The sequence below is a fragment of the Lissotriton vulgaris genome, chromosome 5, assembly GCF_964263255.1.
Source record: "Lissotriton vulgaris chromosome 5, aLisVul1.2, whole genome shotgun sequence".
Classification (NCBI taxonomy): Eukaryota; Metazoa; Chordata; class Amphibia; order Caudata; family Salamandridae; genus Lissotriton; species Lissotriton vulgaris.
In genome coordinates this window covers 136,205,452-136,228,038 of record NC_141693.1, presented here as the reverse complement: position 1 = coordinate 136,228,038, position 22,587 = coordinate 136,205,452, and the positions used below count along the sequence as shown (strand labels likewise).

The 22,587-nt window shown below is 45.0% G+C and overlaps 1 protein-coding gene across 2 annotated transcripts in view; it reads right to left on the bottom strand.

Annotated features, from left to right (window-relative positions):
• The window catches only part of SARDH (sarcosine dehydrogenase), an 850,014-nt gene that overhangs the window by 806,755 nt on the left and 20,672 nt on the right, over positions 1-22,587 (bottom strand). For both annotated transcript variants that reach the window (XM_086921071.1, XM_086921072.1), the window contains exon 2: positions 10,923-11,244. In XM_086921071.1, coding sequence (XP_086777197.1) covers positions 10,923-11,244 — 322 coding nt within the window. The remainder of the gene's footprint in view (positions 1-10,922; positions 11,245-22,587) is intronic.

Sequence of the window (22,587 nt, the reverse complement as noted above, 5' to 3'; positions counted from 1 at the left end):
CCTGTCCATTTATACACACAAGAGGCATGAGAACTCGCATAGAAGCCCCCAAGTTTGCCCCCCCACACACACTAGCAGTGGTGCAAAATCGCAAATAACATCTGTGATTTCGCGGGGAAATCCGCAGATATTTTTGCGATTTCACGCGAGTTCGAGAACCGCTGATTCGCATAATTCGCCAGAGTATTGATCTTCTGCATGCCACTGGACTGGTCCCTCCTGGCCTTGGGGACCGGAATTTATACAAAACTGGGATGAGTGTCAAACCAAACAACACTGGGACCTTGGTGGCATGCCTGGTTAAGACAGCATCTCAAAGGTAATAGGTTGGTTGTTGCTTGTTTGTAATCATGAAAACAAGGATTCTCTTAGAGTACAACAAATGGTTTATTCAGTTGAATGTAGTATATGTTGGAGTTATAGACACTAACTCCTAGACTGGGGCACTCCAAATTCACACGAAAACACTGTTTTCTCGTTGCATTATTTACTTTTAATTGCAGTTCATATTGTTTTCAATTTTAGATTCATAGATAAACGTTTGCTGTTGATATGTATTTCTCCAACATAATCACATCTTATGCTGTCGCACAATAGTTGAATTCATCCAAAGTTTTCAACATCTCACAATACCCAATGCATTTCGGGTCAAACCATAGCCAAGACCCTTCGTCGGGGGTCTACATCAGGGAAAACAAACAGGACCAAATTAGTCACCCTGCCTGATAAACCAAAAATAGTAAACACATGGCTGAAACTAACACTCGCGCAGAAAATGGAAAAGAAAGAGTGCCTTCAGAGCCCAATACTGCCCAAACTTCAACTGTGAATAAATCGGCAAAATGCATAAATCAACGAGCTCAAGGAAGCTCCACCATGTGAAAGGCTTACGCGTTACCGGTGGGCTAAAATATACACACGCTCAGAAACAGCTCACAAGAGAAGGAACTTACAGGTTTAAACGCGCTAAGACGCTTCTGTGGGAGTCTGCTCAATACCCATCGTCTAACAAGTTGTAGGCTAATAGGGAAACTGCATGTCACGTGATCGCGGTAGTGACCAATCACGTTGTAGCTTAACGGTCACATGTACTGAGTACAGAGGCATCAAAATAAACATAAAAAACAGACGCTTAGCGCATGCAATAGAAGAACATAAACAAAACCCAAGAAGGCTTAAGTCATAGCAAAAATACAGAACTAAACAATATAATCAATATTACAGAACTAAACAATATAATTTGCGAAATTTTAAGGCAATTGAACAAGTTCATGAAGGAGCCCAGGAATTAAAAAACAAGTCGATGCATCATAAGACCCACGCATATTCTATGCGGTCGTTCAACCCAATGGGCTGGGCTGAGTTCAGTTTTTTCATCCAAAAATATTCTGCTTTAAGTCTTTGTTTGACTGGATCCATGTCAGGGCGCTGATGGATGACTTCAAGAACCGTGAATTTTAACTGTGATATTTGGTGATGACATTCATTCCAATGGCATGATATAGCTGACTTGAGGTTGCTAAGCCTAATATTGCTTTTATGTTCTGTGATTCTAACTTTAACTTTCCGCTCCGTTTGGCCAACATAAACCTTGCCACATGGGCATTTTATCAGGTATATACAATTCGAGGTGTCACAGTTGCCAGAATGTTCAAGTTGAATGGGAAAACCTTTGGTGGGGTGCATCAAAGTTTTGCCACAGATGACATTATTACAGTGGATACAGTTAAAACATTTAGTCATTCCCTTCCAGTTCTTTTTCTCTTTGTTGGGAGTGTTGAGCAATTCCTTCAGGTTTTTAGATCTTTGGTAGGCAAAAGTTACTCGATCACTGTATATATTCTTCAAGTCTGGCTCATTTTCTACCAAGTGCCAATGCTTATTGATAATTCTTTTGATTTTGGAAGCATCAGTGGAATATTTCAATACGCACACTGTTTTTTGCATGGTCGATTTGATTTTAGGTGTCAATAACTCAATTCTGTTGATTTTATCAACTTTAGAAGAGGCTTGAATAAGAACGTCATTAGGATACCCTCGTTTTTTGTACTTGACTGATTGTTGCAAGATTGCTTGTTTCGCTTGTTCTCCATCAGAGGTTATACGTTTTAGTCGAGTATACTGCGAAAATGGCAAGTGTTTTTTCAGTGGTTCAGGATGAAAGCTTTGGAAAAGCAAGCTTGAGTTTCTATCCGTGGGTTTTTGGAACACGCTAGTTGTGATCTCATGATTGGCAATATTGACGAATACATCCAAATAAGATATTGAATCCTGGGATATTGTGTGCGTAAATTTAATCCTTTCATTTTGACCGTTTAGTACTCTGATGTTTTCTTCCAATGATTCTCTTGAACCGCACCAGATTAGGAAAATATCGTCAATGAATCTCTTGAAGATGGTGAGACCTTCAATCCAAGTACGCTTGCACAAAATATAATCATTTTCAAACTTCTGCATAAAAATGTTCGCATATGAGGGGGCCCCCCCAAAACCCATAGATGTTCCATTGAGTTGATTATAAAAAACACCGTTCCATTCGAAGTAACTGTGATACAGAGCATACTGCATCAGTTCCAAAATCAGGACTTTCTGGTAGTCTTCCAAGTCGCTGTTCAATAAGCTCCATTCCAGAGCTTCAATGCCTTCTTTGTGTGGAATTGAAGTATACAAGGCTACAACATCAATTGTACATAGCCAATATGTTTTGTCAGGTGATAGTTTGACACTGTTTAACATGTTCAAAAACGCAGTGGTATCTTTAATGTATGTGACGCCTTTCTGGACCAATGGTTGTAGAAATTTATCGACAAACTTGCCAATCGGTTCTGATATCGACCCACAGGCCGAGACAATGGGTCTGAAAGGAGGTCTCAAAGGATCCTTATGTATTTTAGGCAACATGTAGAGTTGCGGTCTCCTGGGAAATTTCAGATGAAAAAAGGCATGAGTGTTCTGGTTTATCCATTTCATGTTTAAAGCGTGGTCAACGATATTGTACAAAATTTTTTGGTATTCACTTGTAGGATCAGATGCAAGTGGTACATAGATGTTGATGTTCTGAACATGCTCAGTCACGCTGGATCTGTAGAATTGAGTGTCCATCACGATAAGGGCGCCACCCTTATCGGCTTTTTGAAATGTGAGATCTTTGTCATTACAGAGGTTTTTAAGCGTGTTCCATTCTTTCACGCTTAAGTTAGGCTTATTCACTTTACTAAAGGAAATTTTCTGAATTTCAGACATCACTGACCTCTCGAATGCCTCGAGTGTTTTGTGGGTAGTAGGAGCGCAGAAAGCGCTGGGTGGTTTGAATTCCTGATCCCACACTGGGATGGTATCTGTTTGACTGATGTCTTTGAAGAAATATTTGAGTTTTAGGCTCCTGAAGAATTTGAAGAGAGAAAGTTCAGTCTCACCAATGTTAGACCTATAAGTAGGTACAAATGTGGTTCCTTTGTTCAGTACTGCCAGCTGCATAGAAGTCAATGATTTCTCTGAGATATTAATGACTAGGTTATCTTCTGCACTTGACTGCGTGTTCGCTTCGCGATTTCCTCTGCTGTTTCTTTTCCTTTTTGCCCTTCTTGTGACGTTGTTGGAGGGGCGTTTGCTGCTGGACTTATGTCTAAAAAAGATGTTTGTGGCATGTCTGTTGAACCAGCTGATGTTGTTTCCGCTGGTTTGGTGGATTTCTTTAAGGGCGGTCTGTTCTGCGCAATGTCTCCATCGGATACTACACTTTCTTGGGAGGAAGTGGTTGCTGATTGTTTTTGTGCTTGTGGTTGCCATTTCCTTCTGTTGTAAATTTCAGCCCAAGAATAAACCTCTTCCAATTTGTAATCTAATGTATCACGACGATACTTGCGGATTTTTCTTTCGTTCACTTCCTTTGCGTATCTGTCTAGTTTCAGATTCGTTTCCTCCAGTAATTTTTCAAGGTCAGGAATGGTATTCAATTGCTCTTTCACTGTTTTGATTTCTTCTTCAACTTCTGCCAACACTTTGGATAGTTCCTCGACTATCAAAAGTATCAGGTCTAGAGAGCACTTGTTCAAAATCTGATACCACTTTTCCAAAAATTTTTTATTGTTCGAACAGAGCATCGGCTTGAGTGCGATCCTGAGTCCCCTAGGGATCCTTTGGTTTTTGTGATAGTGTATGAGGGTGGTTGCGTGCAACCGTTGATTTATTTCTTTTTTGCTTAAGTATTCAAATTGCCTAAGAATTTGTGCAGTGGTCGTTTTTTGAGGGGTGATGCGTCTGGTCTCCTGGATGAGTCCGTAAATTTCATTGGCGGCTTCTGAAGTATATACATCGTTTATTCAGTTGAATACCAGATTCATGTCATCTGGACATAATCCATTCTTGTAGGTCTGTTTTTAGAAACAAGTACTGATTCTTCCAATTGTAATATTTTTATCGCAATGCATTTCAGGACTGAAGCCCTTCATCAGGGGACATTAACACAATCTAGAAACGAAAAAAGATATATGTACATTCAGAAAGGCTACCCCAACCTCACTAGCAAAAACAAAAAACGTAACAGGGGTATAAGAACGTGCCATGGTGAGTAGATTGCGCAGGTGAATAATGTGGGTTCGGTGTGAAAAGGTGAAAGGGGGCGAATCTTATGTAACGCTCCAAATCACCGTGCAAAAACGAATTATGTGAGGGGTGCAGGCGTGCGGTGCTGCATGCACTGGTTAACAGACAGGCCTTGTAAACGAATTCAGGAGTGCGCGTTATGGTCAAGAATGAAATGGTCAGACAGTAGCAAAAACGGGTGACTATGCAACATGCAGAAAGGATAGTGAAAAGGATGTGAAAAATAACTCTTACCTGGGAGCTGCACAATTTCCCATGGATGTGCCAACGAGTATTCGCCATTCCATGAGAAATAACTGTGGTACAGTGTGTACTGCAATTTGGACAAATGGTATGTATGAAGGAAATGTGCTTTAAAAATAAGGAATCGCAAAATTTGCGATTCCTTATTTTGCGATTGCATTTAAGGAATCAAAATTTTGCGATTCCTTAAATGCAATGTAAGAAGCCAAAAAAATTCGCAAATTGGCCTTAAGGAATCGCAAATTACCACCAACTGGAAGTTGGTGGTAAGTTGCGAATTCCTTTAAAAATGCATATTTTTGCATTTTTCAAAGTGCCATGTGACGCACATACATGCCCTTAGGGCATGCATGTGCACCACATGTGCACCCATCCATATTTCAGGAGTGCAACAGGGTGACCTTTGGACACCCCTGCACCCTTGAAATTATTCTCAATTTGCGATTCGCAATTTGCTAAATGCAATTAAGGAATTCTATGGAATCGCAAAAAAATGTGATTTTGTACATACATACCCATTTGCGATTCTCAAATATCGATTCCTCAAAAACCGCTATTTGAGAATCGCAAATGGGTATCTTGATACATATGGCCCTTAATGACTTGTAGACCTTCACAGTGTGGAATGTTTGTGTATAATGATTCTATGTCCATCCCAACCATCAATTGTGTATTAGTGTCAAAGGGTCTATCTTCGATAGTGTTGATGAGATCCATAGTGTCAAAAAGTCAAATTCCTTCTTGTAAATTTGTTTATTCCCATGACCACTATCCCACCACCTGAGTTCCATCACATCCTGCATAACGTCTGGTTATGCAGGATGTGATGGAACTCAAATCCCAGTTCCAATATGTGCCCTACAACCTTACCTTGGCTGAGAAACAAGCCTTACTCACCTTGAAGAACAACCCCGAAATCATTATAAAACCACCAGACAAAGGCAGTGGGATAGTGGTCATGGGAATAAACAAATATGACCAAGAAATAAAACACCAACTCTCCAACCCAAACCACTACCGCCCACTCACTAAAGACCCACTAGCCGACATCAGAACCAAAATACAACATGTAACCAGTCAAGCCAGTGACTTAGACATCATCTCCAAGAAGGAATTTTACTTTTTGAATAACCCGCACCCACGGACACCAGTTCTCTATGTCCTCCCCAAGGTTCACAAAGTCAGTACCAATCCCCCTGGTCGTCCTATCGCCTCAGGTTGTGTCTCGATTCTCGAACCTGTGGGCAAATACATAGATGCCATCATCAAAGATTTTGTACCCATCACAGACACCTTCATCTGTGACACTATGGATCTCATCAACACTATCGAAGATAGACCCTTTGACACTAATACACAATTGATGGTTGAGATGGACATAGAATCATTATACACAAACATTCCACACTGTGAAGGTCTACAAGTCATTAAGTCACTCCTGCTAGCAAGACTCCAACCTGCCCAGATCCCCAATGAATTCATAATGGACCTCCTACGCATCGCTCTACAGAACAACTATTTTCTAGATCGAGACACCTATTACTTACAAATCAAGGGTGTCTCCATGGGCGCTTGCTTTGCCCCAAACTTTGCTATCCTATTTGTACACCATATGGAGAAAAATCGCATCCTATCTGCCAACAATCCCTTCTTTGTGAACATCAAACTTTGGCATCGATACATTGACGACATTCTTCTCCTCTGGAATGGCACACTTGAAACACTGAACCCTTTAATTGACTGGCTCAACCATTCACAAAATCATCTAAGGTTTACCAGTGACTGTAGAAACAATAATTTACCATTTCTGGATGTCACAATCCATGCTGAGGATGGCAAACTAGGCACATCACTTTACCGCAAACCGACAGAAAGAAATACTCTGCTTGAATACTCTAGTTATCACCCACGAGGACTACGAGATAGGCTTCCCTACGGCCAATTCCTACATATCAGGCGCAACTGCGAATGCCGTAAGGACTATTTTCGCGAAGTAGAAATCTTGGCCAACAAATTAATCAACAGAGGCTACCCCAGGCGCCTGGTCACTAGAGCACGCAAAAGGGCATGGTACTGTCACAGAGACCACGTCCTCACACTTCAAACAAAAATCGATGACACAGATACCATTTGTGTCCAAATTCAGTCCTGGCAGCAACAACATATCTAAGATCAGTAAGAAAAACTGGCCATTGCTACGACCTCACAAACCATTCCAAGAACCTCCACTCTTTTCATACCAGTATGGCGACAATCTAGGAAGTCATCTTTTGCATGCCATCACCTGGCCAGACCAAACGGCAGACAGACACACCATCACAGCATCCTGGGGACTACAACCCATCATTGGTCATTTCAGGTGCCAGAACTGCAGTGTATATGACCTCACTGTCCATACCAAAGACTTCAATCACAGCGGTAAAACATACAAACTCAGAATCCACACTAACTGTAGATCTCAGAATGTGGTCTATGCCATCCACTGCCCAAGTGACTAAACCTATATCAGGCAAACCACCCAGATGGTTAAACATCGCATCATCCAACATAAAAGCAGAATCAATTGCAAGGTCCTTACGGCTCCGCTGGTCTCACACTTCCTTGAAAAGAATCACCTTGACACAGACATCAGTTGGAAAGTAATCGAGAAACCATCTCTACCTACAAGAGGTGGAGACATCAAAATCCTCCTAAATAGGGCAGAATGCAAATGGATGGCCCTGTGTAACTCTGTCAACCATGGTTTGAACACCATCGATGAATGGAACAGTACAATTGCGGTCTAACTGGATTACAGAATTGAGAGGTTTTTTGAACCATCCAACTCCCCTTTCCTGTCTCCTAAACTGTACAAACACAATTTCTGTTCATTACATGCCTACCTGCCTGCACAATTTACATGACTTCTGTATCTGAATGTCTAATTTCTGATTGCTACTGCTAATTAGCCCTTTCTACATCCTTACGTTGACCTCTCGGAAATTTATGTATTACCTTCCCCTATTGTACAGCCACTTATTCTGTCCATTATATGTTTAATTCCCGGCATTATCTACATGGTTTATCTGTCCTGAAATTGTTTTTTACTGCCACTATTAACAAATTTCCTCCAAGGTCATATGCCACTGCCTTATGTTTCTTTTAATCACTTCATGTGTCATACAGTTGTTGTCAGTGAGACAGCTTTGCCAACAGTTGATTTCTCACTCCTTGAATACCCCGGTATAACATTTCTATTTAGACACAATTTACCCCACAATGTGATTGCCATGTAACCAGAAATGTTGTGCCCACCCTCCAAAAGTGTACTGCTCCTTTGTTTGCAATCTGCCTAACATCCAGTCACTCCAGCATAATTGCATTAGCTTCTCTCGATAAAGTTTTCGTTTCCAAATCGTGGCTTGTCACTCAGGCTTCCCATCACTATGCCTGACCCCCTCATCGACCCCGCCCCCACCCCCTGGAACCCGCCTCACACACGCTACGATTGGCCATACTACTAGCTCGTCAGACACCTCGTGACCTGACAATTTCTGGTTTTCAACCGGAGCGAGCCCCAGCTTGAGTGCTTCGCCGACCTCTCCAGTGCCCCCGGATTTATTCCATTGCTGAGAAACTACGGGATCATTCAGGTATTATGTCCAACCGGAGGCTTTGTTTACCGCTACCTCTAACCCTGGCAGTTAATCACGTCCTAACCTACCTTGCTCACTCTCTTAGGCAGGGCACAAGTCCTAAATAAAGAAGTGGGGGGGACGCTCACAGACAGGAAGGGACGTCACGACCAGAAGTGACGTCACAAAAAGGAAAAAACCTAGAAGTGGGGGGGACGCTCAAATACGTAATAGCGCTCACATACTCCATTAACACAGCAGCGCCAATAAGATCGCAGAGTTATTAGGACAGGGGGCTGGGGTGCTTGTCTGGCACTCCTGGCTCCTTCCTATTCATTGTATTAAACAGCGCGTCTAACGGAGGCAAGAGCAGGGCTCGAGTTGGGAATAACACTATAATTTAAAGCCCAGCTTTTGCGCAGGGGGGACGGAGTCCACCCGGTAAGACCCCTTAAAATAAGTGGGGGGACACCGTCCACCCGCGTGGTACCCCGACTCAAGCCCTGCTCTTAGGCTTCCTACCCCAGTAATTTGGACGCGGAGTATCCGGACCCCACAGACGTCTCCGATCGGTGCATCCTTCACCAGCGACGTCTTGTTATTTTTCACAGGTACATGCCCTTCCCACCCCCGTCCGCCCCACCCTGGTTATTCAATTCGGGTCCCCCCTCCCCATCTTCTGCTTTTCGCCCCCAGATCTTGTTGGAACCCGTCCTGATCAGCTTTATGATCGATCACCACCCGCTATCTGTCCACGGGCTCGCCAAGTTTCAAGGTATTCCCATAGTGGGCCCCATTCCCGATGCGCTTTTTAACAGACAACACCCCACCTAGTCCAAACTGGCCACGTAATAGCAGCCTCGCTCCTTACGCCTCCTTCCTTATCCCGGATAGCGCACCCCGCTGTGCAAACGTTGTTTCTCGCCCCATGCAGGTGCTTGCCAAGTCTTCAGTCAGAGCTTACTTTCTCACTAATCTGATACAGTGACCTGTGGTCTACTCGACCTGAACAACGCGGCCCACTCACCTTTCACCTCCTGATCATCGACCTGGGCTTGCCCACACCTTCGCGCTCCCCCCTACGTAACTGATGGTTCATACACCTACTTGATACAGTGATGATTGGCCGTACCCAACACCTGATCTGCTCCACCTGAGCCACGCGGCCCCACTTCTTTTTTAACCCGCTGATCACCTCACCCCTACCCGCCCACGCTCTTGCCATCTCTACCTTCTCAACCGGTGGTTCATAAACCAGCTGAGTCCCCCTGCTTGCCAGTACTTGCCACTGCTTTGCGCCTTTGTCCACTTCTTTCCTTCCTGACCCTTTCTTTCCCTCCTGCAGCACCTTCCTAACGACACAACCCCGTCCTGAAGACGATCCCAATTCACGAGGATCGAAACGTCGTTGACTAAACAGCGCAATACATGGCGCAGTTCCTACAATGACTCATTTGAAGTGCAAATCCTCTATATCATTGATTATCGTAATTTGAATCACCCTTGAGCCACAGTGTCCTACTCACTGTATATAATTTTCTCACTAACTCACTTCACGCCGTTCACGCTGTCCACTATTGTCACTTGCGTCACCACCTATGTCACTTGCACATACCGAGCACCAAGTGCAATTCTGGTTGTTATGGATTCATTTCGTACAGTGCTGTTATAACTGTATTTCCTTTTCCTTGTGAAATATGATGCAAAACAGCCAAAACTAAAAATTATTCAAGTCTCCTTATTTCTGTAGTAGCAATGCTTTTAGCATGCATGTTTAATTGTCTCTATAATAACACCTGTTGGGATACCGCTGTAATTCAGGCGTTGAAGCACAGCAGGGAGGCATTCGGTCACCCTGGTGGGAACCCGATGATGAAGCATGTCACCAACTAGGTTGGTTAGTGAGGGTTCTTTTTAAAAAATAAAGGTTTTTCCTTGCACAGTTTCATCCCTGAGTATTCCTCCTTTCCACAAAACCTTTCATGAAGCTATCCCACAAACCTTGAGTGACTGACATGGTTTTCCACAAAACAACAGGTTTCTATACATATTCCAAGCATGCAGCAAGCATGAGCAATATGTAGAAGAGACAGTGCTCAAAACAATTAAATGCTAAATTTGCACCAGGAACACATCAACGCAATCATTAATAACATGCAACATGCCAAAGTTATCGCATTTGGAAAATTATCCTAATGCAGGGGGTTCTTAACAACCTAATGCTCTGTTTGGAGCGAAAACAAGTTTGTGAAAACGATAATTTCTGCATCATCTGCCCACATAAAATTTCCCCACTTGATTTGTGCATCTCCAGTGATGGTTAAAGGGTTGAAGCCACTGCTTAATTCATGGCTAATTCTCTAGGGTCATCGCTGGACTAAATGTTAACCTCTTCTGAAAGTAAGACCATGTTGCCCCTAAGCCTCTTCTACGAAGCAGCCCTCCCAAGGCCCTCCATACCTGCTGTATGCCAAGTGGTCCCTGATGTCAGACGGTCCCTCTCCAATAGGACTACGTTCTTGACGCCAAGCTTCGCTAGATGGTAGGTCGTTTGGCATCCTAGACTACCCCCGCCAATCACAACCACCTCAGCAGATTTGGGGAGCGCCTTGGTTGGCCCTTTGGCTTCAGTGCTTTCTTCTTTTAGAGTTTTGGTGTACGGGACGCTCTTCTCAGATGTCTGGCTCACACTAGTACTGGAGTATCTGACGTTTCGGCTTAGCGCAGGTGTCCTGTAGGAAACAGCTTTTAGAAAAGCCTGTCTCAGGGGGGACATAATGACCTGAAAGAACAAAAGGGATGTGAAGTAGGAATATTCAGGGGAAATCACACCAGGTAAAGAAAACATGTTACAGAGGATATTACATAAAAAGAAATAGCCACAGCCACTCAGTCACAATGCATTATTCGATTTTTACATGAAATTAAAGCATGTTCTCTCAAAAAAGAGAGCTGCCTACATTAACTAGGCAATTCCACCCAATAGATGCAGTTTGTAAAACAATATATAGATGTGTGTATTTCAGAGAAGAAAAAAAGTGATAAGTTTTTCTTTTAGGCTGGACGGATGTAGCATAGATCCAGTTTCATTTAGTCCCATTAACTCCTCTATTCCCCTTATGTTACTTTTCAACTTTTGTCTTTTCTTTAGGGTGTTCTGATGGAATAATGGTAAATCTTCAAATTGTTTCAAAATGTTCCCTACATATTAAACATACACTGTTATCCTCGGAGTGGAATACATGCTTCTCCCACGACACATTAGGGGAATATATGCTTACAATATCACAGATACTTACATCTGTTGCCATGTTTAAGAGGGAGCTGAAAATAGTAGGAAATGGGGCATGGTTCACAATCTCTAGGACAGGACTAACTCCAGTCAGGTGTTCCAGAAATGTACAATTACTTTGTTCAAAGAAAATTTCCACACTTGATTTTCAGTGGACCTTATTTCCAGGTGTGTCATTAAGGCCTCGCTTAGACTCCTCCGTGGGATGCATGAGCCGAGGATTCAACTTTCAACCACAAAAGCAGCAACTGGTCCATCTGTTCACAGCAGCTGTGTGTGTCCAGGTGTGTATGCTCCCCATCTTCAGGAAGAAGGCAAGCACTGGTTCTTTTTGATAAGCAAATGAAAATTCGATCCACCTTAAATAAACCATGTGTCCTATTTATACATGGATGGTTGATCATTGCCTATTGGCAGCTCAAACTGCTTAGATCACATATTAATTCACGTAGGCACTCGCCTCATTAACTGCAGGGCCTGTGTGAACCTTGTCATACACGGGTGAAACGTAGTGACCTGGAGAATGTCTCACATCCACCCGTAAAACACACTTATCCAAAGCTGAATGCTTCACAGCACTATGGTTATCAATCTTTTACCATCCAGATGAGAATTCATGACTAATGCAATCCCTTTCACAGACCACCTAGAAGTACTCAAAGAGGTTTTAGCACCATAACTTGAAGGATACAAAACCAGGGCTAAGGCCAACTCCCAGGTTAATGGGACTGAGGCAAAACAGCAGAATAGGGCTTGGGGGGGGGGGAGAGAGATTGACCAGCGCTGTATGAGGGCTGGTTTTAGGCTGGCTGTAGTTTCTGGGCTGGGGTTGGGCTGGGTTAGGCTGGCAGGGTTAAAGCCAGCCATTTTAGGTCACAAGCCACCATTTCGGTGGCAGTGACACAGCAGCCGGGTGGGGGATTTTCGGTGGTGCTTCAACTAATTTTGGAGGTTGATTTTATCTGTAGTTGGGCAAAGAAGGGAATTTGTGTTGGGTTAGCGTGTTCATCGCGGCTGCTTTGGGTGGCGAGTAGGTGGTGGCGGCGGTGCATCTGGTCCGGGGGATCGCGCAGGGCCTGGTGTGTGGAGTAGAGTGCGCGGTGGGATGGGCACGTGGGACCGGCCTTGGTGTGTCCGGCGTGTGTGTGTGGTCGCGTGGTGCCAGAGTGAGGAGCCGGGAGGAGCGAGCAGACGCGGTTTACTTATCGGATGGCTCGCATGGAGGATCCGCGGGTGCTGAAGCCCCTGAAGTTGCTGGAGGAGGCGGGCAGCATGGACATCGTGCGGCCCGGTGTGAAGGTGAGACCGCCGCGGCGTGCTGCCAGCAATGCCACGGCAGCCGTCTTGGCCACAGAGCCGCCGCAGGCATGCCAGAGGAAGGAGGCCGGTGGGGGGGGCTGTGCCGGAAGGCTGGGGAAGGAGGGCGACGTGGTCACGTTGCGGTGCGTGCACGAGGAAGGGGACAGGGGCAGGAGGGAAGCGAGTCGCGTCCTCTAGAGTTTGCGGAGGGGGCAGGCGGGGGGGCCTGGGGATGATGCAGCATCGCGGGGTGTGAGCAGGACACAGGGGGGGCAGGGCCGGGTGACGTCTGGGTCTGTGGCAAGTGGGGAGTCGGGGGGAGGGGGAGAAGGGGTGCGGTTTGGGGGAGGGGGTGGGGAGTCTCCACTACTCATTGAGGAATCAGACATGAAGGAGGAGGAGGGCTTAGGGGGCACAGAGAGTGGCGGGGGAGGGAGTGTCGTCGGAGGGGGAGGGGGGGGTATGGTGGGGCCCAGCAGATCACCGTCACCGAGGGGGGGCGTGCGGTGAGCTGGGGCAGGGAGGGGGGTGACAGGGCTGGGGAACAGAGGTAGGGATGCGGGGGTGGGGCGAGTGGGGTTCGGCAGGGGCTCAAGGGGTGGGGAGCATGGCGGAGACCTGGTCGGGCGGGGTGCGGGTCGTGTGGGGGGGATGGGTCGGTGCGGGGGGGAGTCGTTGGAGTGGGGAGTGAGGGGTCAGGGAGGGCAGTTGGTCGGGTGGTCATTAAGCGGGCGGGGGCAACGTTTTTTCCCCGGCTTGCTGGACTCAACCTCTTTTTCTTGGCAGGAACGCTTAGCTAGGTGCTCGGGAGAGAAGCATGCAGCTCCACTCTACCGAGGGGATGGGCCAGCTCTGCCTTGTACGGGCGGTTGAGCTCCACCGCAGGACCACTTAAGGCAGCACACTGGGAGGCGAGGCGGTAGGTCCCTGCCAGCCCCACCCGAAGGGTCGAGACGGCCGCCGGGGAAACGGGATGGAAGCTGGATGCTGTGGATCAGGTGGCGGAGTCATATACGGTTGATGTGAAGAGGGAGAGTTTGGATCTGGGGGACTTGATGCGGGCCTCTAGAGAGAAGCGGAGTTTAGCCTGCTGGAGACCTTAGGGGGCGGCCGGGAGGTAGGGTGGAAGGCAGGGCCCAGTGCTGAGCAGGGGGACATGGTGCAACTGGACTATGAGTAGGATTCTGCAGAGGGGGGGGGAAATTCGGGAAGGGAAGGGAAGGGGAGGGGGTGGGGTGGGTGGGGGTAGCGGAGTAACAATGTTGGTAGTGTGTTACAGGCACAACCGCGGCAAGGTGCGCCGAGAGTGACGGTCCCCCTGCCTACACAGGTTAGGCGGCGGGATCCAGTGCGGACGCCGGCCTTGACGCCAGGTAAGGATCGGAGCGGGGGTGGTTTGGGCAAGCCTTGTTGTGTGTCGGTGGGCACGGATGCTCAAGGGGGGACTTGGGGGTGCGCCTTTTAAAGGGGCAGTATGTGAAGGACACAGGGGTGGGCCCGGACGGGGCATTGGCGGAGGACGTCGGGGGTCTGGGGGTGATGGAGTAATTGGCGGTGTCGGGGTGCCGGTATTGGGGAAGCGAAAGCAGGCGAGAGAGCCGTCGGAGACAAAGGGGGTAAAGAGAGTTGTGATTTCCCGGTGCGCAGGCTCCTCTACATGGGCATGGCAAAACCGCTGGGGGTCCACCTGTTGCTGGCGACTAAGGAGAACATATGGAAGGGGGAGTATGTGGAAATCCTGAAGCTCCTTTACAGGGAGCTGATGGTGAAGGAAGGGTCGAAGGAAGAGGAGCAGGAGTTGGCTAGGCGCCCCAAAGTTCCCCCGACTATTGACAACTGGTCAGCGGCTTTTCTTGCATACGCCAGCGTATATTGTGGGAAACACCCAGATAGGGCCATAGCTCTTTTCAAATACATGGATGTGATCAGGCGGGTGCAGGTTACCTATGGAGGTTATGCCTGGTCACATTATGACAGTGAGTTCCGGGTACGGACGGCGTCGGATCTGGAGGCAAAGTGAGGTGAGCTTGATTCAGCCTTGTACCACCAGACCACGGGCGGGGCGAAGTTTGGCAGGACGATTTATACGGCTAGCGGTTTGCCGCTTGCGCTGTCCCCCTTTTTGGCCTGCCCGAACCGAGGGGGGGTGGGGCAGGGAGAAAGCACTGCACAGGCCACAGTCGGAGCATGTTGTGATTTTAATAAAGGTGCATGCGGCAGGCAAGTGTGCCGTTTCCAGCATGAATGCTCCAAGTCCGGGAAGAGACACCCAGTGGTGCGATGCTGGGGAGTCGGGGGGTACCCAGGGGCAGCAGCCCGCGGTGGCTGGGAGGCTGGCAGGCGCGCGGGGAGGTCGGCAGGTGGAAAAGGGGGGGGCAGGAACTCTGGGCAAAGGCTCATACACTGGTTAGGCTGGATCGTCTCAAGCCCCTTTTGGTGTCTTATCCGCGGACGCTGGGGTATGAGGGTCCGCGGATCGCCAGGGGGCGGAGAACTTGAAGTCTGTCAATGCGCACAAGGGGGTTGTGCGGGAGAAGTTGTTCAAGGAGGTAAGTGAGGGCTGGATGGTGGGCCCCTTCCCGCCGCCGCCACAGCCATTTTCAAAACTATTGACATACCAATACCAGTTACTACATATGCACTCACTGATTCCTAGGTCTACACACACATCCACTCATCAATACAACACTATAATATGCACTCATAGACCTATACAGACACTCACATACCGCCACTCATCCATGGAGTTACTCACACACCTATTCAGTCATGCAAAGAATCAATCACACTCCCATTTACTCACCTATTCAGTTATACACACACACAACCTCACTTACTCATACAGATACTAATGCATACCGACTCTCTTATATAAACACTGATACAAGATATATATATATATATATATTACAACAGCATGGTTCCATTTCCCTCGTCCTGGCGCTGCTGGGCGGTGCGTCGCTCACCGCGGCTGAACCAAGCCGCCAAATTTTTTCAACAATGTCAATCCCTTGAACCAACAGAGTAAGCCGCCACAATCAGCCAATATTCTTGCCAAAAAGGTTTTAATAAGCACAGAAATCCAACGCGTTTCGGTAGTTACATCTACGGACCGTGAACAAGGTAGATGTAACTACCGAAACGCGTTGGATTTCTGTGCTTATTAAAACCTTTTTGGCAAGAATATTGGCTGATTGTGGCGGCTCACTCTGTTGGTTCAAGGGAACGACATTGTTGAAAATATTTGGCGGCTTGGTTCAGCCGCGGTGAGCGACGCACTGCCCAGCAGCTCCAGGACGAGGGAAATTGAACCATGCTGTTGTAATTTAAAAGCCTCGTCGGTGCTCATCGAGTGAAGGAAAAAAGAATCGGCATTCAGCGAAATCGGGATTTGGGAGAAAAAGAACACTGCCCGGAGACTGCTTTCGAGGTAAGCGTGTGTGCCTCCCGGTTCCAGTAACACGCCCTTTCTTTCCCTTCGCGGTCGAGTAAACAAACCGCGAGGGACACATCCCTCACACTCGATTAGGCGATTAACTTTCCCCGACTTGCAACAATGTTATAAACAACATTAGAAGCCCAGATCGGACTAAGTGAATGTTACAAAAGAAATAGGTAGGAAACGTACTCGGGGAAAACACAGCCAGATACAATTTGCCTAACCCAAACGAAACGAAGGATAAAAAGGCACAGGAATTACGAACAACAATGGAAAACAGAGAAGCAAAAAGGAAGTAACTGGTTTCTACAATGTTTGATAAAAGCAACATGGAGAAAATACAGGATAAACCTTCTACAGCTAGCAAAAACGATCCCAAAAACAAACTAAGACATTGGGAAAAATTAAGCAAAAAGGAAATAAACAAAGCTTGGGAAATAATTGCTTTAAGGAAATACTTGGATGTGGAAAGAGTCCCAAGAGGACTCCGAATCATGTTGATGCCAAGCCAGCAAGATGCAACTAATGACTTACTATGTGAATGGGGGGAATATTCATTAAACTCATCCTTGGGCCTAATCAAAATACTAGTTAAGCACATTGAAATCGCCCTGGAAAAAGTTAAAGAAGAACTCAACAAGGTTGAAAAAAAACTGGAATCAATAAAATTAACCCCAGAAATGACCAAATTTAAGGAAAACTTGGAGAAACAAATTGAGAAACATGAAGAAATTGTAAGAGTAAGGAAACACAATAAATTTGTGAGAGATGCCAATGACTATGCAGAGGAACGCTTATTTACATTTGCCCGGAAATACGATCCTTTTAAAACAAAATTAAACACTACTGGCACATCATCCACTAGCTTGTCCTCTGTTACTTCCCTCACTTCCAATGAACAGAGTGAAGAAGAATTAACAACAGACAGTGTAAAAAAACATTTTTTAGGGGATATGCGCCTCGTTCTCCAACAACAACAGTGGGAACAAACTCAGGGGGCGCCAAGACCACAACGTGGAAGGGGAAGAGGCAGGCCATGGCAACAAAGAAAAGGAAATCAACAACCAGAAGAGGGTGGAGACGAAGGTGGATCCGCCGAAAGGATTGACACCAAGACGCGCAGTATGAGACAAAAGCAGAACAAATAAAGGACGAATTACAAGTGGTGAATTTATCCACAAGAGAAATAACACCAGCAGAAACATCGCTACTCAAAAAGGGCATCAATTTTTGTCCCACGAAAAGGATGGACTTAGCACAAACACGAATAGATTTTTATCTTTACATACGTAAAATCAAACTGGCAAAACACTTCATGGAAATGAAAAACAAACCTCAAAAAATCCAAGAGCTTCCTAAATTAACATCCACATTAAAAGTCAAAGAAGCTGAAAGCTACCTCACATTATTAAACCTCAACTCAGAGGAGGGTAAGGAAATCAAACTAAACTATGCCATAACACAATTGGGGGCTGGGATTAGCAAGAAAAAGGCAAAATCGAAATTTTACCCACAGCTACCCCCTGGCAATAAAATAGACATTTTTCAAGAGGCAGTGATACGTGATTCGTATAACATCACCAAAACCCAAGGCAAAGATAACTTAACCCCTCAAGAAAGAGCAGCACTCTCGAAACTGATCAAAGACAAAGAAATTGAAATAAAAATGGCGGATAAAGGGGTAAATGTGGTTCTATGGGACAGGAACGCATACATCACAGAAGCAATGTCTCAATTATCCAACCCCCTTTATTATGAACAACTATCAAAGAACCCCACGGATCAGATCAAAAGGGAGATTGACAGAAAACTTGACATTCGGGAATCACAGAATTTAATCGATTTGGATGAAAAGAAATACCTAGTGGTGGATTTCCCAAGAACTGCTTCAATGTATTTATTACCAAAAATGCACAAGGATCCTAAAACACCACCAGGGAGACCGATAGTGTCTGCAAAGGACTCAGTATTAGAACCAATGGCCAATTTTATCGATTACTTTCTCAACCCTTATGTCCAGAATTTAAAATCTTACATAAAAGATACCACTGACTTTCTTTGCACAATAAAAAAACTAACATGGCAACCCAACTATCAGATGATTACAATGGACGCAATTGCCCTTTATACGAACATTCACAATAACCTGGGCATGCAAGCCTGTCAATATTACTTGCAAGATTGGAATATCTACTACACGGACCACAATACAATGCTAATGGACAGGATTTCTTTTTGTTTAGAAAACAATATTTTCTTATTCGGAGACAAAATTTTCAGACAACGAAATGGGGCCGCTATGGGCTTTTCCTTCAGCCCAAGCTATGCTTGCATAGCAATGGGATGGTATAAGGAAACAGTGGCTTGGAACGATCAAAATCATCACTTCACCCGAAATATAGTGACCTGGAAAAGGTTTATTGATTATCTCTTTATCATCTGGAGTGGAAGTGTAGCAGAGTTCCAACAATACTTTGAATATATGAACACCAGTACACTGTGCCTCAAATTTACCTATCAAATGAGTAACAGCAAATTGACCTTTTAAGACACGGAGGTGTATGTTAAAAACAACCAGTTGGAAACAGCACTTTATCGGAAAACCACTGCAACAAATGCAACCCTAGAAGCAACCAGCTTCCATCAGCCTTCCTTGATTTCGAGTATTCCCTATGGGGAATTTCTCCGTCTAAGACGAATATGCAGTGAAGACCTGGCGTGGAAAAAAAACTGTGCAGGCACAATCAAACGTTTCCAAAACAGAAAATACGGCACACGGTTAATCAACAAATGTTGGAAAAAAGCGGCAGAAAAAAAGGATTGCCTCATAAACAAGGAGAAGCAACATGAACCGGAAAACGAGCCAATAAGACTGATATTGGATTATAGTCAAGAATCCAAAAAAATCTCAGATTTTGAAAAAAAACTGGAAGATACTCCAATTAGACCCCATGATGGGGGAAAAGATGGGGACCCACCCAGTAATCACTTACAGGAAAGCAACCAATTTAAAAGACCAATTGGTCCACAGCCATTTTCAAAGCAACAAACCGAAAACTTCTTGGCTGAAAACACAAGGATTCGTAAAGTGTTTTAACTGCAAAGTTTGTGAGATTGCCAAACCAATGAAAGAACTAATAATGGGCAACAAAAAAACTTTGAAAATAAAAGAACTCATCACTTGCAAAAGTCCATACACGGTATATATGATAGAATGCCCATGCAAGTTGAGGTACATAGGCAGTACCATATGTGAACTAAAAACACGAATCCTTCAACACGTCCGTGCAACGACTAACAAGGACAGAAACAACGCTGTTGCCAAACATATGGAAAAGCATCATAACAGCAATTGGAAACTCCTGAAGTTCTGGGGTTTGGAAACAATGTCCCTGTCAGATCGAGGTGGCCACCGGGAAAAGCTTTTAAGACAAAGAGTCATGCCACATCCTGAATTTTCGGACCTCGTCACCTTTGGGTTTGAACCAGTCAGAAGAAATGTATATTCACTTATAAACTATGAAATTCTTACTCCTTTCCATTGACAATTTATTCAATTTATTCCCCTTCCCTCATGGTACCCTTCAAATCCCCCCCCCCCCTTTTTCCAAAATATCCTTTGAAGGACAATGAAGTTGTTCACCATGAACATGCTAAACCATAAGCCCACTGGAGGGCAGCACTAAATAGAACTTATGATTTTTCATTATTGACAATGACCATCATAAACATTTTCTGGGTAAAAGCCCACTGGAGGGCTTCACTTGCAGAGATTATTTGATTTTCATTTCACTGTACAGTTGGTATGAATACAGTAAAATGGGGGCTTCCATAAAACTAATGCAAAATGATGTTTGATAAGGCAAACTATATGGACCAGAATTCCTTGTGAGCGGAACTGAAACAATAACTTCCTGGGTACACAGGGGCAATTTAAACAATGCTTTGTGTAAGTTAAACTGACCGTGAACAAGGTAGATGTAACTACCGAAACGCGTTGGATTTCTGTGCTTATTAAAACCTTTTTGGCAAGAATATTGGCTGATTGTGGCGGCTCACTCTGTTGGTTCAAGGGATCGACATTGTTGAAAAAAATAATAATAATATATATATATATATATATATATATATATATATATATATATATATATATATATATATATATATATATATATATATATATATGTAAAAACCTCCGTTCTCCTGCTACAACCACACTCGATATCGATTGCGCTGGAAACAGACACGGACCACGTTGGATGCTGGTTATTTTCGTTTATTCCGCAAACATTAAGTCCAATTGCAGGCGCTCCAAGTGAGGAAGACCGACACGGAGCAGATTTCATCAGGATTTATTGGTAACCTGCCAGCACAAGTAGAACAGCAAACCCCTCCAATTATCGCACGCACCTGTATTCACAGCCTGCCTCCTGGGTGTGGCTTCATGCAAAGCCTCCTGGTTCTTGTGGTGCGCGTGTGGTATTACCCCAGTGGGTGTGCAAGTAGTTCAAAATGAATTGCGAACTGGTACAAAACCCTTGCGAACTGGCAGAAATCCTTGCGAACTGGCAGAAATCCTTGCGAACACAAAAAACAAATCCGCAAATTCGTGAGAATTCGCGGATTTTGCGGATTGCGAGTTCGCAAATTCGCAAAATTCGCGAACACCAGATTCGCAAAATTCGCCCATGCTTATTGCACACCCACTGGGGTAATACCACACACGCACCACAAGAACCAGGAGGCTTTGCATGAAGCCACACCCAGGAGGCAGGCTGTGAATACAGGTGCGCGCCCACTGTGCAAGCTGCTTCTAGTAAAACATTCGCCGCAGAAGAAGGGAAGCCATTCCCGAAACGCGTCCGGCTTTCTACGATAATTGGAGGGGTTTGCTGTTCTACTTGTGCTGGCAGGTTACCAATAAATCCTGATGAAATCTGCTCCGTTACGGTCGTCCTCACTTGGAGCGCCTGCAATTGGAATATATATATATATATATATATATATATATATATATATATATATATATATATATATATATATATACACAGGCAAAGCACGAAGACTGAAATCTGGAGCCCCAGACCCAGAAAACGACACGAGTCCCAGAATCAAGGCAAGTTCTTTAATTTCTTTAAGGCAAAGGCAGCATACGAGACTATATATATATATGATGCAGATGTAAATTTAGAGAAAGTTTTTTTCTCTCTGCTTTTGCAACTTTGCATGTGTACTGTGCTGTACATCGCACATGCAAAAGTGGAAACGTTTCAAACTAGTGCACTACGGCATAGCATAGTATTTTGTACTGCAAGGGTGCCCTTCCAGTAACAAATAATTCTCAGCAACTCACACAATGGTGCAAGGCACCCTAAAGTGCGATATTGCCATGGGAGAAAATATTAGGTTATAGGCAGTGCTGTAAATGGAAATATAGAAGTGCAGGTACTCAACATTTAGAGTACCTGTTAGCTCCTACAAAGTGCCGGTACTCTGACATTAATTATATTGCAGCAGTTCTAAGAAGTGCATGTACTCTTCTTTTGAAATTAAAAAAGTGCAGGTACTCCGTACCGGACAGTGCTTGCCCATTTAAAGCACTGGTTATAGGAACTGGTACTGTCCTGCTTGCTCCCTTTCACACAACACAGCAACTTTGGTTCCTGCATCGCGTGACTTCTTAGTAAATTTGCCCCAATGTGTTTTCAGGATCCCAGGCAGCTGCAGGACATCACAGGTGCCTACTACCCCATGTTATGAGATGATTTTTAGTCACTCCTGTCTTTTCAGTCACCACTTATAAGCATACTGGGATTTATAGTTTCACTTATCTTTTTATAAGTGTGGCCCATGTGTCACAGCATGCTTAGTTCTGTGGATCTGCACAGGGCTTTAAGGTGGCCGGGTCCAGCCGGTGCTCAGTATTGGCAGTTCTAAAGAGCAATTGTTGAGACTGGTCCCTATTGGGTTCTCCATTTTTGCCCTCATCCTCGGGGTGGAAAAAAAATATCTTAACTCTGCAATGGTGCCTTCCTTCACATCATCTAAAGTAAGTTTAAAGAGACTCGTTATGGTTCTTTCACAGTCTCTTCATT